The sequence below is a fragment of the Triturus cristatus genome, chromosome 12 (genome assembly GCF_964204655.1).
Source record: "Triturus cristatus chromosome 12, aTriCri1.1, whole genome shotgun sequence".
Lineage (NCBI taxonomy): Eukaryota > Metazoa > Chordata > Amphibia > Caudata > Salamandridae > Triturus > Triturus cristatus.
In genome coordinates, this window is record NC_140595.1 from 148690577 (window position 1) to 148706525 (window position 15949).

Here is a 15949-nt window from a genome sequence, read left to right on the forward strand (position 1 = left end):
TCCTCACGAACCTCTGGCTTGGACTGGTACCGCTGAAATCGCCCCACGTTGGGCGCCAAACTGAAGTACTGGGTATTTTAGACCCAGCGGTGCAGGGGCACACACCCTATGACTTCTGGGTTCACCCTGTTCCAGACCTACAGAAACACAGAGTCTTCTGGGCGAAGTCAAAGATTGTTTATTGGCTGCAGACCAATTACAGGTATCCTAGAAGTACAACAGCGTGTATGTTCTCAGGAGACTGCTGAAAATCATAGAAACGGACTTCATCTTAAATACGCTTTTCCCTGCCTCAAGCATACATTCCTTGGTTTTATGATACGGTAATAAACAAGTGTACATTACAAAGAAAAAGGCAGAGTCATGATGACCATCCCACATTCCAGTTCGGCCAGCCCACAATGATTTACACAGTAAGGTTCAGATCCCACATCGGATATCAATAGACCCCCCAATAAACATGAGCATCTCCTGTTTTGGGAAACAAGTCATAAAGCAGGAACAGTCAGGTGTGAAAGAGATTAGCCGGAGGTTCGTGTAGAATGAAAGGGTTTTATGATGGGTCAAGCCCTGATGCTAATCACAGGTGGACGGAGAAAGGGGAGCTCGTGAGACCAGTTTGACCTGGGGCAGCAGAGCCAGCTGCCCAGGTCACAGAGAAGTCAAAGGAAAGCACATGTACTGTGAGGCCCGTATTTGCTCCATTATAGCCTATGTGAGGGCAATGACAAGATGGCCACCGCTTCCAAAATGGAACCCGCGTAGTAACGTGAAACAACGTGTACACAGTGCATTCATAGCTAGAACGATATATAAAGCACTCGTACATGCCGCATTAACCATTTGCGGTTTGCTAATACCAAGACAGACGGGGGTAGGACCCTGTCCCCTACGCGGTCCCGAATATTAAAGTACGACAACTGTTGTGCTGCTAAAGGTTTGCCACTCTGCAGGACTGCTGCTCTGCTGGACTTCTGCCATGCTGTGCTGCCCTCCTGCCTACTGTTCCCCTGCCTGGGTGAGAGGGACTGGACCTGCATCACTTGAACCCAAAGTGACTCTAAGGGCTTACTGGCTTGCCTCCTGATTTGAAGTCTCAGGGACATAAAAGACTTACAACTTACCTGCATGTCCACCTGGACTCTGCCATCTGGGAGTCTGATCTGCTAAGTGGTGCCACCCCAATCCTGGGCCCTTAGAAGTGAAGCCTAAGGTGCTTCTTCAGACAACCAACACATCCACATGTGACCCGGTACACCTTCACAAGCTGCGGGGGATCAGAACCAGCGAAACTTCGCCTTAGCATGGATTGGAATCCGTGCATCATCGTCGTTGCGTGGAGGGAACCTGGCATATTGCCTTCGGAACCAGTGCATCACCCTCGTTATAAAAGCATCCTCGGCTACAGGAGCTGAACCGACGCGTCACATTCAGGACCAGAGCATCGCACTCAGAACCGATGAATTGCGAACTTTGTGTGAAGAAAACCGACACATCTCACTCCATCGTAGTCAGCCTGATCTTTTGACTTTGCCTCAGTCCTGCACGACCAGATGCCCCAAAAAGATGCTTATTGCTTATTAGAATCTATTCTTTAAAAATTCATATCTCAAGTTCTACCTATTGGATTTTTGTCATTTTGGTCTTGTTTTTTTTATTAAATTAAGTTATTTTTTTCTAACCTGGTGTGGAATCTTTTTGTGTGCTGTTGTTACTGTTTTACTATTTAAAGTGTTGCACAAATACTTTACACATTGCCTCTAGGTTAAGCCTGACTGCTCTATGCCAAGCTACTTGAGAGTGAGCAAAGGTTAATTTAGGGTTGTCTTACATTTACCCTTACAAGGACTGTGGTTGCGGCCTTACTTGGGCTCATACCCTAGTCAACCAACAACCTAATTTCTAACATTGATAAACTTTGAATATGCTAGTTTACACCTAGTTCTAATAAGCTGTCCATAAATGGCCAAAGGCTTTGATGTTTTTTCAGCCAATAGACATAACTTCTAATGCGTGATCTATCACTGCTTACTTTCAGCATTGCATCGGAGGAGGAGGGTACTTCCCTGAAGGTGCTCCCAGGCAGTGTGGAGACTTTGCCGCTTATGACTGGGACGGTTATGGAACTCGTTCGGGATGGAGCACAACTAAAGAAATCACAGAGGCCGCTGTGCTGATTTTCTACCGCTAATAATGAGCTTCACAATGGAAAAGAGGAAACTCCATTATTAATTTTTACTTTAGCCAAGAACGCAATATTGCTTACTCTTGCTTACCAATTTTCACTAATTTTCTTTGTAGTATGACACTGGAATGATATACTGTATTTCTCAAAATATAAAAATATTATGTTCTTCATTTTAATCATACAAAAATAAAGATATCAATTCAAGTTGATGATGTTCATCTTATTGATTATCTCCATAAGTTTTACCCATGTTTACATTTAGTTGGCTTCATATAAATTGATGGGACAATATGAAAGCTTTTATATTTTACAAATGTCAATTTAATTTGTCACTCCTCAGTCAGGCAGAAAGAAAAAAACTATAAATTGGACAGGTCAAAACGTAATTAACAAGCAAAGGCAATGGCACCAGGTTTTGCCTTTATAATTCGAGTGCCGAGACTTTGACAATGTCAAAGAAAAGAAAAAACATGCCAAAATACTGAAATAAAAGCAAACACATATCTTTTATGATATCTCAAAAATGTTTCACTCGGGAAACTCTAATTGGAATGGAAAAAAGAATAAGGGAGGGTCAGAAGGTAAACGGAATCACTTTCAAAGGACTAATTTACTTGCCACTGGATTCAGCCATTTGCACAAGCCAAGGAAGTATATTTATTGCCCACTAAGATACCAACTGAGTAGGTGCAGACGATGGCTCTTGCCCCAGTGTCATGAAAGCCTTTCTGTGGCCACCTTTGTGCTTTCAGACAATATGTGGAATGCAGGAGATAAAATACAAACAAATCTTAAAGTCTGCTTTTCAGACATAGCCCAGCACAGTGAAGCAGCACAAGGGAGAGAGTGTTAGCAAACACACACACTCTCGTGGAGTGCTGAATGAAAAAGAAAAATGCAGCTCCCTAAATTTGAGCATTGGAAGGATACAAGTCAGACAAAGGGATTGTAAGGGGGGTTTGCTCTGGGAGGGCCACCTGAACAGGAAGGCAATCCTGTGAATAAGAAAGCAAGCAAATTGGAGTGACAATAGAGCCAACCAACTGTAAGCAGTGGGCGGGCTCTGGGCCCACTGTAAGTTTACAATAGATCTTTTACCACCAAACAACTTGCGGTGTCCGGTGGGCTCGACTTGAAAACTAATAATTACCGAAATACACTTATTCAAACCGAAACCACGTATATTCTGGTTTCCGTGCTGCAATTTTAAATCAGAATTTAGCAACCCAATGTAAATGTAAAAAAAAAACAATCGGTCCAAATTTTGAACCATGTATCCAAACTTCATATAAAGAAGAAACTCACAAAACCTACACTGGGAAAATCCAGTACTTTACAGCTTGGGATTCCGCCTGTCTTTTGAGAGCAGTTCCTACTCCAAAGAATTTCAGGAACATGCCGCGAAATTTGTAAAAAAATTGCATATTCAAGAAGTATTTTAATATGCATCTAATTCTTGTTTCTACATACAAAAATGTAACAGGTGTACATTTCATCATGTGCGAATATAGTACAAAAGTGAGATAGTGGTTGAAAATATTTTTATATTGTTTTTGTCTGCTAATGGGACTTACTTTTTCCCCTTGCGGAACCATTTTGTCGATATCCCTGAATGTTTAGGCTTTTCCATTCCCAATCCAACCCTGGAAAAGGTCTTTGACAGGAGCAAGTTTCTGAGTGGTTTCAGAATGGTGAATGTTAATGTTGGCAAATAATGACATATTAGTTGGAGCTCATCGATATTTACATGTGAATCAGCCAGGAAGGACTACAAACCCTGTATAGAGGTGTGAATGGAGAATTCCCCCCATGATTGGCTGATTTTCTGTGTGCATCCGCCAGAATGATTGAATATGGAGCAATGAAAATGTTTATGAGCGGCGAATTAACTGGAAACGCACATGGGGTGGAAATCTGAAGGCTGGCATTGAGGAACTGGTGAAGAAAATTGCTGAATTAGAACTTGAAACTGTAATTATACGAGAACTGCAGTGCAATGTGGTTGCCAGCAAGCATAGACGTGGTGAGATGCACACATGCCTTGAGCAGCTCTTTTTAGGTCTCGCCTGACCCAGCGCATGCGCTTGTCTGGCGAGACTTATCGTGAGGGCTCAAAAAAGTGCTACCACTGAAGCATAGAGCTACCGTGCATGTGCACGGGCGCGCGCGCCTCACTTTCGCTGCCGCACGGCCACTTTGATATTCGTTTGCGATCACTTTAACTTTCGCGGCCGCACGGCCGCTTTGATGTTCTCCGTGAGCCAGTTTTTTTTCCTCCTGTTTATTACTTCTATGTAGTAATGGTGGCACCCGTGCGCCGCCATTACTACAGAGCAGTAATAAACAGAAACAAGCATTGGCATTGCCAATAGGTCTCGCTTGTGGGACCTTATAAGTATTTAGTTATGCAACTGTTGCATGGCTAAACACCAATAAGGTTCCAAAAGCGAGACCTATTGGCTAGGCCAATGCTTGTTTGTGTCTGTCAGGTAGAAAGTACAAAAAGAGGATGACAGATCCGGTGGAATGTTAGCTTGGGTGTTAGAGAGGGACCTTTAGAATCAGCTCATTCTCTGAGTTATTGAAACACAAGAGAGTCCCAATGTGCACAATTGACGATTATGCAGCACTTGCAAAATATGTATCTATCTTGTGAGACTCCTGACTTAGCAGTAGTCCATGCCTACATTGGTATGGCATAACTAGCAGAGCCTAGCGACCAGCCCTGGAGCATAGAGTGAGGATTAAACAGCTGCTTGATTAAAGAGGGATTGCTGTACTATTTGGGGGAAAAGAAACACTCAGAAAGTCCCCATTATGAATGGGGTGCTAGTTGGGGGCTAGCATCAATATTCAAGATTACTTGTTGATACATTTTGAAACATTTTTAAAAATTTGTAATGAATCCCTTGAAGTAAGATGTATGTTATAGTCCTCGAACTAGGGAACGAACTGGAGCATTTGCAATTCTGTTGACAGCAGTCAATGATGGGAGACACGAAAACTCCAAGTGGAGCACCCGTGAAATGGTATTTTAAACATTTTCTTCGATGTGGTACACCACACCCAATTAGGCCTTACCCTGCCAAAATTCCAATATATAATTTACAATTTCTTTACAATTTTCATATTTTTTACAAAAATTATCTAAACAGTAATATTATTGGTTATTAGTCAATTAAAACCATAAACATAGCATAATACACAATACCAGACTGTAAAAAAAAGAAAATATATAAAAACATTATAGGACTACTTCAGCCGCAGAACCTCATGCTTTTTTTATTTTATGTTTTATTTATTTCTTTATTGAGTTTACAAAAAAAAAGACAGACAGAAACAAAATCCTTCTTAATTAAACAATATCAAAGAAACAGCAGTCGCAGTGCAAATACGTGCAGATCGAACAATATTTCAGATGTCAGATTACAAATTACAGATTCGTGAGATATGCATATCAGGAAATCTTGCGCTAGTTAGACATGTAAATATCTGACCCCTACGAAGCTGCCATTCCACCCAAACGTTAGGGTATGTTGTGGGACCAGCATAGGAACCGTGCTCTCCATTCAACATATCACGTTCTTATCTAACCAAAAATAAAAATTAAATCTGGCATACGGGACCTGCAATACCAAGGTATCTCTCGCAGTGTGCATCTGTCCACCAGCAGCAAATCAAGTTTCAGAAAGCACTCAGGCCTTACCAGTAAGGTAACTCTGATATAGGCTCCAAACATTTTCGGGTCTGCTCTGAGGTGGAAGTAATTTGCTATATAATTCAGTTTGCATGTTGCAGAACAACATGCCTCTGGAACATTGTGCAACCTTAGGTAGATGCCCTTGGGCCCATTGCATTGCAACCCTACACTTAGCTATCAATAGGCCTATGTCCACCAGTTGACGTATTTCTTTCCGCACACGTTTAGAATAGTAAAGGGTGGCCAGCAAGGGGTCAGGTGACAAAAGCTCTCCCGTGATATCACTCAATTTCTGAATTATTAATTCTCAATAGTTAGCGATATCAGGACACAGCCAGGCTAAAAGTAAACAACCTGCTTGTTCCTCACTACATCTCTCACATCTTGAGGTATCTCGTAAGCCGTATCTATTCAAGCGGGCTGAAGTATGATACACCCTATCCATTGGCGGTCGCCGTGTTAGATTACTAACATGAAACAATCCCGAACAGACAAAGATGTGCGTGTGATAGACGGGCAAATAACAAGTCCCTCGTGATGGTGATCGGGTGCTCAAACAGAATCTAGATTGGATAAAACGTTGTGTGTCCAATCTAGATTCTGTTTGAGCATGGTTTTCTTAACTTGTGGTTACGGCATTTTACAAATAGTATGTCACCACACTACGGGGCCACACAACACTTCTCAACCCGATCACCATCACGAGGGACTTGTTATTTGCCCGTCTATCACACGCACATCTTTGTCTGTTCGGGATTGTTTAATGTTAGTAATCTAACACGGCGACCGCCAATGTTCTACAGCTTCCATCCGCGGGGATGGAGCCTCCCATGTCGTTGGCTCTCTCTAATACTGTATTCTACGCACGGTTCATGTCAGTAATGGGACACGGTGACCGTCAATGTTTTATAACTTCCATCCGCGCTGATGACGCCTCCTATGGTTCTTTCCTAATACTGTATTTGGCTGCAGGTTTATTCTAATACAGCATGGTCCGAGACTTGGTCGTGTCTCTTTGTTTCCAATCCAGTACGTTCTCATACCCTGAGTTTTTCTTAACCTCAATGCCCTTAATGAGGCCCTTTATATTACTCACACGAGGCGCACATAATCATTTCAGCTACAGTGCTCTCTGCCCTGAGGTGCCGGGCTTTTGACCTCTGTTATTAAATGTCTCTTGAGTTGTGTGTTTTTTGATTGATACTGCGACCTGTGTTTCTTTTAAGCATCCCTTGGTTTTTCTCATATTCTGCAGGTTACTAAGCAACCGTGTTTGGTCGTTTGAGGTGAATTTGTGGCACCTTCATATTTTATTTATTTCCCAAGTGAGTTGGAATACCAATTGTTCGTTTTAGCTTTTGCGTGTTTAGTCATTCCATCGTTTGGCCTGACGTCTCCCCATCTGATCTTTCATTTGGAGCCTACAGGCCCCCACCTTCAAAGGACAGCCAGATTCTACATGCTGTCACAATATGGTAATTACCCCAGACTACTTTTTAATTTGGTTTTGCTATATTTTTTGACGTCACCTAACCCCGAGCCTATTTACTTTTAGGTGCCCCTCCCCTCTCTTCGCTATCTCTCAGAGTCCTGATGAAGACCCCCTATTAAGGATGAAGCTACCTTTATGACAACAGGGGTCGAAACGTTGACACACCTTTTGTTTTCATCAAACATAGGCAACAGAGACATGTTTATCTGTGCCTAGAATGTTATGTTTATAATTATATGTTTATTGTTGCCAAAGAAAAAGGCGGATTGGTTCAAAAAGATTTGGATGTTTCTAGAACCACATTACCTCTCCGTACCCGCACATAATCACTCAACTCTCCCTGAGCACTCACTCCCACCCTCACCCTTTCTTCTGAGCACCAATGTGTATCAATGAGGATTAGTATACTATTATCATGTTTTGTTTCATTCTATATCTAGGATGAAAATTAAATCACAAGCATTTACTTGTTTTTTTGCAGTGACGTCTGAACTAATTAATGCATTTGATTTATGTTCGATCTTTTATGGTATTCGAAAAACATTTGTCCACTGTGACCGTTTTTTTGTACCACCGTATAATAAAGTATCATCAGCGTAAGTGGAAATTATCAAATTATATCCCGGGAAGCAAATTCCTCTGTGGCTATGATAGTCCCTAAGCGCGCAGGCCAGGGGCTCTGCAACAATAGCATAAAGTACAGGCAATAACGACCACCTTGTACCATGCCAAGCAACCCTTATGGTGTGGTTGTAAGTCAACCTTTTCGGACCAGCTGCCCTAGTGGTAGCGTAGGCTAAGCAGTCTTTTAGGCTAAACTCGGTTAGGCATGTTAAGCAAGCTGTTTCACCATATGTAACCCCCCTTTATACCAATGTAAGGACACCACACAGATATATATTCAAAAAATATATGTATTTATTACTCAAAGTATCTTCTAGACTCTTTATGAGCACAGGAGCACAAATCGTTAAGCAAGAAAGTATTACAATATACGAAAGTTGCACTTTATGTGGATAGGCCCTGGTAGCCGCTCAAACCATATACTAAAATAGTGGTATAAGTACCACGAACAGGAAAGGGAGAAGGCCTAGGGCCTCTAGAATCGCTGGGCCTACGAGGAGCTAACTTCAGTTAGTGACCAGGAGGTCCACGGGTCACGTGTGCAGTGAGGAAAGTTACACACGGGCGCCCATAGGTTTTCAATGGGTGCTTAATTGTTCAAAAGTTACTGCTAGAAGGGTCTTCTGGGTGGACTACGAATTCAAGACTTCAAACCTAGACATTAGAGATGTTACTCTACACTTGTGCACCAGAGTGCCAGCTTTACCTCACCCACAGGAAGCGGGTGCATAGGGCTCGAAGTGCGTCGGGTTTCGTCTATCTGTTCAATGGAGCCTGACGACAAAGATGCTGCAGGCGGTCGGTCCAGAAGAGATGCGGTGGATCCAAGGATGGATCGGAAGTGTAGAAGACCTGTAAGCAGAGGGGACAGTGTTCACAGTCACTAGCCAGTGACCGGCGTGGCACCAGGTAGGTACCAGGCGATGTCGGGTGCAAACAGGTGAAGAGATGTAGCTTGTCTCAGCAGCCACGTGGTCCCTGAAGGTTGACGACGTCCAGGAGTCGGTTCACGAGTTGTCCCACACAGGCTCTCGCTGTCGGTGGTGTCGGCGACTCAGAAGAAGCAAACAAGCCTTGGCAAAAGCAGGAGTCGCAGGAAGTGAAGAAAGCTTTTAGCTCTGACCAGCAAGGTCAGAGGGGCTGCTCCTTTGGAGGGAAGCAGGGGCCAGTCTGGAGCAACCAGACCAGTGTTGTAGTTTTTCAAGATGGTCGCCAAGATGGCCACTAGTCAATGGACCAGTAACTGGTTAGGCACGTCAAGTCGCGAATTGCAGAGGGGCCCCATGCAGATCGTGGAGATGCTGGAGGGCTCACCTGTGATGCAGATGCTGCTCGGATGTTGGGCTTCTCAGGACCCAAAGCACAACTCGGAGGGAGCCTCTGTTGCCGCGCTTTCAGCTAGTCGAGTGTCTTCCAAGGTGGCTGGCTCCACGGGTCTCGGTGCCTCCACGGGTTCCTTCTTTGCAGGAACTGTGGATCGGGCGGTGAGAGGTCTGGAGGTCCAGTCCTTGTTGGTCACTGGGCTCGGGCTCCAGCGGGAGGCGGCGGCAAAGCAGACGTCGATTCGCTGGATGGTGCTTGCGTTAGCAAGATGGTCACTCCCTGACCATAGGGGAGATTTTCTTCAGTCTTCTGTGCAGCAGAACGTCGAAGTTCCCGTCTTCTTCTTAGTTACAAGTTGATTTCAGGATGTCTAAAGTCTTGGGACACAGCTCCTACCTTTAAGCGGATTCTAGGGGCCGGACTACCTGCTAGGTCCCTCCCTAAGGGTGGGACCAGGAAGGGGGGTGGTTACACCCCCAATCCTTTGTCCAGCTCGCCCCAGGACTGGGGCTGGTGTGCCCCAGGACCGGATTGAACTGGCATATGCACCGAGGCTCCTTGTGAGCCTCAGGCATGTCTGTTTCCTTTCAAGCCCTACCTGACCAATTCACAAAATCCTGTCTGGGGTGGTGCTCGCCCCTCCCCTGGCAGGAAACCCTTTTGTCCACGTCTCCCAAGCTGGAAGGACTCCCAGCAGCAGGAGGGCAGACTTGTGTCTGTGGTGGCAGCGTCCATTTTGTGGAGCTGAGGCTATGTCTGATTTTACCATGGTTTCAGGTTCTGTACATGTCGTGTCCATCTAGGAGGGTGGAATGCTAACCCCGTCGCCAGAATTGGCGAGGGGTTAGTATTCCAATTCGTATGACACCTTACTCGACATGTTTTGATACAGCCAAACCAAAGATAGCATTTAACCGCGAGGTTCATAATGCACTTAAGAGTATATGGTATGGCGATATCTGGAAACGGTAGAAGGAAGTTATTCCGACTACTGCAGACAGGCTCAGCTCCTGCCAGAGCACCATCTCACATGGACCCAAGCACTCTGCCTTCAGGATTGTTAAGGCCTGCCATAGGAGTGACTTATAGGTTAACATGTGTCCAATTTAAGGTTAAGTATAGGCATACTACACCTAAGTAAGAGGTGGATACACCAACTTACCCCAGCTGAGTGATCAGCCAGTTGTGTCAAATTACTAGGCCAGGCCAGGGGTGGCACAATACATGCTTCAGCCCCTGGTAGGCCTCAGATACACCAATGCCCTGGGTACCTACGGTACACTCGTACAGGGGCTCACAGGGTGATCCAGTTCCAATGGGTCATGCACCTAAAGTGCATAGTGTCAATTTAGCAGAGAGAACAGCAGGCTGGGGGTCTGATTGGCAGGCCCACAGCCTCAATATGTCGAAAACCAGTGAAGCAAAAAGCAAACATTTGGGGTGACCATAGGATAGCAGACCCTACTCTCCTACACAACCCCCCCCCAAACGCAGGGACATTAAACTAGCCTTGACCAGTCGTGTCTTCATATCCTAAGTGGAAGTACCTGGAGAGACCATCTGCATTCCCATGGTCTGTACCTGGCCGGTGCTCCACTGTAAAGTCCATCCCCTGTAGGGAAATGGACCACCTAAGCAGTTTGGGGTTTTCACCCTTCATGTGATTTAGCCACAAGAGGGGCTTATGGTCGGTCTGAATCTTGAAGTGAGTGCCAAATAAGTATGGCCTCAGCTTCTTCAGGGCCCACACCACAGCAAAGGCCTCCCTCTCAATAGCTGACCAATTCTTCTCTTTGGGGGTCAACCTTCTGCTAATGAAAGCAATGGGTTGGTCTTGACCATCTACATTAAGTTGTGACAGCACAGCTCCCACACCCAACTCAGAAGTATCTGTTTGGACAATAAACTCTTTGGAGTAGTCAGGACTTTTCAGGATAGGTGCAGAGCACATGGCCTTCTTCAGGTCATCAAATGCCTTTTGACAGCTTACTGTCCACTGAACCTTTTTGGGCATCTTTTTGGATGTCAGATCATTAACCTCTTCTATGCCCATGACGAGATAGTCTCGTCATGGAGCGCGGTTGCGCTGTGCCCATGACGAGAATATCTCGTCATGGACCCCGCCCGCTAATACAATGCCCGGCAGAGGAGGGGGAAAGGGCGGGGCACTGAAGGGGTTAAGAGGAGTCACAATGGACCCATAGTTCTTAACAAACTTCCTGTAGTACCCAGTCAAGCCCAAGAAAGCTCGGACTTGAGTCAGGTTGGTGGGAGGAGACCAGTCCTTGATGGATTGTATCTTACTCTCCAGTGGTTGAACTTGGCCTCCACCTACAAGGTGGCCCAGGTACACAACCTTACTCTGCCCTATCTGGCACTTAGTAGCCTTGATAGTGAGGCCTGCCTTCTGTGGAGCCTCAAGTACCTTCTTCAGGTGGATCAGGTGATCCTCCCAGGCGGAGCTAAAGACAGCAATGTCATCAAGATATGCTGCACAACAGTCATCCAACCCAGCAAGGACTTGATTCACCAACCTTTGGAAGGTGGCAGGTGCATTTTTCAGAACAAAGGGCATCACCACAAATTGGTAGTGCCCTCCTGGGGTTGAAAATGCTGTTTTGGCCTTAGACTCCTCGGCTAGCCTGATTTGCCAATAGCCAGCTGTCAGATCAAATGTGCTCAAAAACTTTGCAGAAGCCAGTTTATCTATGAGCTCATCTGCCCTTGGAATAGGATGTGCGTCTGTCCTAGTGACAGCATTGAGTCCTCTGTAATCCACACAGAACCTCATCTCTCTCTTGCCATCTTTGGTGTGAGGTTTGGGGACCAGAACCACTGGGCTAGCCCAGGGGCTCTCTGAGGGCTCAATGACACCCAATTCCAGCATCTTTTGTACCTCAGTCTTTATACAGTCCCTGACATGGTCAGGTTGTCTGTAAAGTTTGTTCTTCACAGGAAGCCTGTCACCGGTGTCCACCACATGGGTACACCAGTCAGTTTGACTAGGTATCAGTGAGAACATATGCTGAAATGATTGTAGAACTTGTCTACATTCAATTTGCTGATGCTCAGTGAGGTTGCCTCCAAGGGTCACTCCTTCAACTGAACCATCTTCAGGGTTCTGAGACAACAGGTCTGGGAGAGGGTCACTCTCTTCCCCCTGTCCCTCGTCTGTAGCCATGAGCAAGCCCATGTCTGCCCTGTCAACATATGCTTTTAACCTGTTAACATGGAGTATCCTGTGGGGACTCCTGGGAGTGCCTAGGTCCACCAAGTAGGTAACCTCTCCCTTCTTTTCCAGGATTGTATGGGGTCCAGACCATTTGTCTTGGAGTTCTGCTGGGGCCACCGGCTCCAACACCCATACCTACTGTCCTGGCTGAAACTCAACCAAGACAGCCTTTTGGTCATGCCAAGCTTTCTGTAAGGCCTGGCTTGCCTCAAGGTTTTTAGATGCCTTCTCCATGTACTCAGCCATCCGGGAGCGGAGACCAAGTACATAGTCCACTATGTCTTGCTTAGGCTTTTTGAGAGGTAACTCCCATCCTTCCCTCACCAGACATAGGGGTCCTCTTACAGGGTGCCCAAATACCAATTCAAAGGGGCTGTAGCCAACTCCTTTTTGTGGGACCTCTCTGTAAGCAAACAGAAGGCAGGGTAGAAGGATGTCCTATCTTCGCCTGAGCTTTTCAGGTAATCCTTTGATCATACCCTTTAGGGTCTTGTTGAATCTCTCAACAAGCCCATTGCATTGTGGGTGATAAGGAGTGGTGAACTTGTAGTTGACACCACATTCCTTCCACATAGCTGTCAAGTATCCTGACATGAAGTTCGCACCTCTGTCAGAAACTACCTCCTTAGGAAACCCCACTCTGGAGAAGACTCCCAGTAAGGCCCTGGCCACAACAGGAGCTGTTGTGGTCCTAAGGGGAATTGCCTCTGGATACCTGGTGGCATGATCCACTACCACCAGTATAAATCTGTGCCCAGATGCAGTGGGGGGATCCATGGGACCCACAATATCAATCCCCACTCTCTCAAAGGGAACCCCCACCACAGGTAGTGGTATTAGGGGGGCCTTTGTTGTGCCACCTGATTTGCCACTGGCTTGGCAGGTTACACAGGAGCGACAAAACTCCTTGGTATCTTCATTCATGTGAGGCCAGTGAAAGTGAGGGACAAGCCTGTCCCAAGTCTTGTTCTGGCCTAAGTGTCCTGCTAGAGGAATATCATGGGCCAAGGTAAGAAGGAAGCTCCTAAATTGCAGAGGTATAACCAACCTCCTGGTTGCACCAGGTTTTGGGTCTCTAGCCTCTGAATAAAGGAGCCCATCATCCCAATATACTTTATGGGTACCTTGAGCATTTCCAGCAGCCTCAGCAGCAGCCAGCTGCCTGAGGGGTTCAAGAGATGGACAGGATAACTAAGCCTGCCCCAAGTCAGCCCTAGAAGGTCCCCCTGTCCCCAGAAACTCAACCTGGTCAGGTTCAAGCTCTTCAGGGACAGTTCCTTCAAGGTTCTCAAGATCATCCTCCTGGGAAGACTGATCATCACTTGGAGGCAGGGGGGGAAGGCACAGCCTTAACCCTCATGTTCTTCTTCTTGGAAGGTGCTTGGTCCATTGTTCCAGGATCCAAGACCTGAGGTTCAGTAAGGCACTTTTTGGCCTGTGACCTGGTCACAGCAAGGACATGTGGTGATATACCTAACATCTCTGCATGTGTCCTGTACTCCACTTCTGACCATAGAGAACTCTCTAGGTCATTGCCCAACAAACATTCTACTGGGAGGTCTGCACTAACCACAACCCTTTTGAGGCCAGTTACCCCTCCCCACGAGAAGTTAACAATAGCCACACTATGGGAAGTAGTGGTATTGCTGGCATTGGTCACCAGGTAATTCTCACCTGGTATGTACTGTCCAGGATCCACAAAACCTGGTGTCACTATAGTGACACTGGCACATGTGTCCCTGTATGCTTGAGCCACTTTTGTATTGATCAATGGAGTCTGTCTGTACTTGCCCAGATTACTGGGGCTCACAGTCAGGGACAAATCCATGTCCCCATCACAGATCAAGACTGCCTGTGTAAGGGTTCTGTCTAGGTCAGAATCTCCTTCAGTTCCCATAGTGATTCCCACTACACCCTTTGTCTGGGGACCAACACTGCTAACAGTACTACTGGAAGCAGGTGCCTTGGGGGCAACAGTGTTGGGGGCTCCACCCTTCTTACAATCACTAGTCCAGTGAGTTGTATTCTTGCAAGACTTGCACCAGGGTTTCTTTGGACCTTCTTTCTTCTTTCCTTTAGCTTGTTGGGACCCACCCTCATTAGTACTAGTTTGGGGCCCTGTTGAAGACTTCTGGTCTTTGGATTTCTGGTCATTACCCTTTTGGTCTGTTTTCTTCTGATCACCCCCTTGGCCCTGGTTCTGGTTCTTTTGCTTAACCCTGGTTCTGACCCATTTGTCTGCCTTCTTTCCCAATTCTTGGGGAGAGGTCAGATCCGAGTCAACCAAGTGTTGATGCAGTTGCTGGTTTTGACAGTTATTTAAAATCTGTTCTCTCATCATCAAATTGTACAATCCTGTATAATCTGAAACCTTACTTCCCAGCAACCAACCCTCCAAAGCCTTAGTGGCACATTCAACATATTCAGACCAGTCCTGAGTCTGTGCCTTCTGGGTATCTCTGAACATTAACCTGTACTGCTCAGTGGTTAAGCCTAACCCATCAATCAGGACACTCTTCAGGACTCTGTAGTTTCTGACATCCTCCTCTCTAACAGTGAGGAGTCTATCTCTGCCTCTACCTTCAAAGGAGAGCCATAAGATTGCTGTCCACTGGTCCTCAGGAACCTGCTGTACTTTGCAGGCTCTCTCAAGAGCAGTCATCCATTTGTGGATATCATCCCCACTTTTGTAGGGGGGCACAACCTTGGACAGGTTCCTATTATCAAAGACCCTATCTTTGTCCCTCGGGACAATGCTGCCACCAGTGGGTATAGACCCACTCTCTCTAGGTTGCCTAGCCTTGTTCAGTTTCTCTTCCATCAGGGCTACTTCTAGCTCTTGTTTCCTGATCCTCAGCTGAGCTTCCTGCATTCTGGCCTCATGCTCCCTCCTCTGAGGGCTGGTCATCCTTTTCCTGGACTGACCCTGAGAGCCTCTAGAGGTGTGAGAGGCATTAGAGTCACCTGAGTGATTCCTCTGTCTCCCAAACCCCTGGTTAAGTCCACTGGGGAAACTCGATGGGGGGAACCCATTGTCATTCCCAAATAGTCTTAAGTTAGCTGGGCCAAGTATAACACTTGGCACTGGGCTATTTCTCCCATCAGAATCACTACTATTATCAGACTCATCCCCCTTGTCATTCTCGTCCCTATGCTGATCCTCATCATCTGTAGTCTGATTCTCACCTAAGGGGTGACTGTTAGGAAGGGGTGCTTCAGTAGCATCTTCAGAAGGAGGGCCTCCTGTTCCAGTCCCGGAGGGGCCTAACTGGGGGGCTTTCTTGAGAGCTCTCTGATCTTCATCAGTTTGTAAGAGTTCTCTGAGTTCAGCAGAGGTAGGGTTCTTGGGCTGTTTAAGGCCCCTTGAATTAGCCAACTGCCTGAGCTCTT

At 46.1% G+C, this 15949-nt stretch overlaps 1 protein-coding gene across 1 annotated transcript in view; it reads left to right on the forward strand.

Annotated features, from left to right (window-relative positions):
- Positions 1 to 2191, forward strand: part of LOC146772944 (intelectin-1-like) — a 181679-nt gene extending 179488 nt beyond the window's left edge. The window contains exon 6 of the mRNA XM_085637043.1: positions 2039 to 2191. Within this exon, the coding sequence (XP_085493169.1) occupies positions 2039 to 2191 (153 nt within the window). The remainder of the gene's footprint in view (positions 1 to 2038) is intronic.
- The last annotated feature ends 13758 nt before the right edge of the window (positions 2192 to 15949 follow it).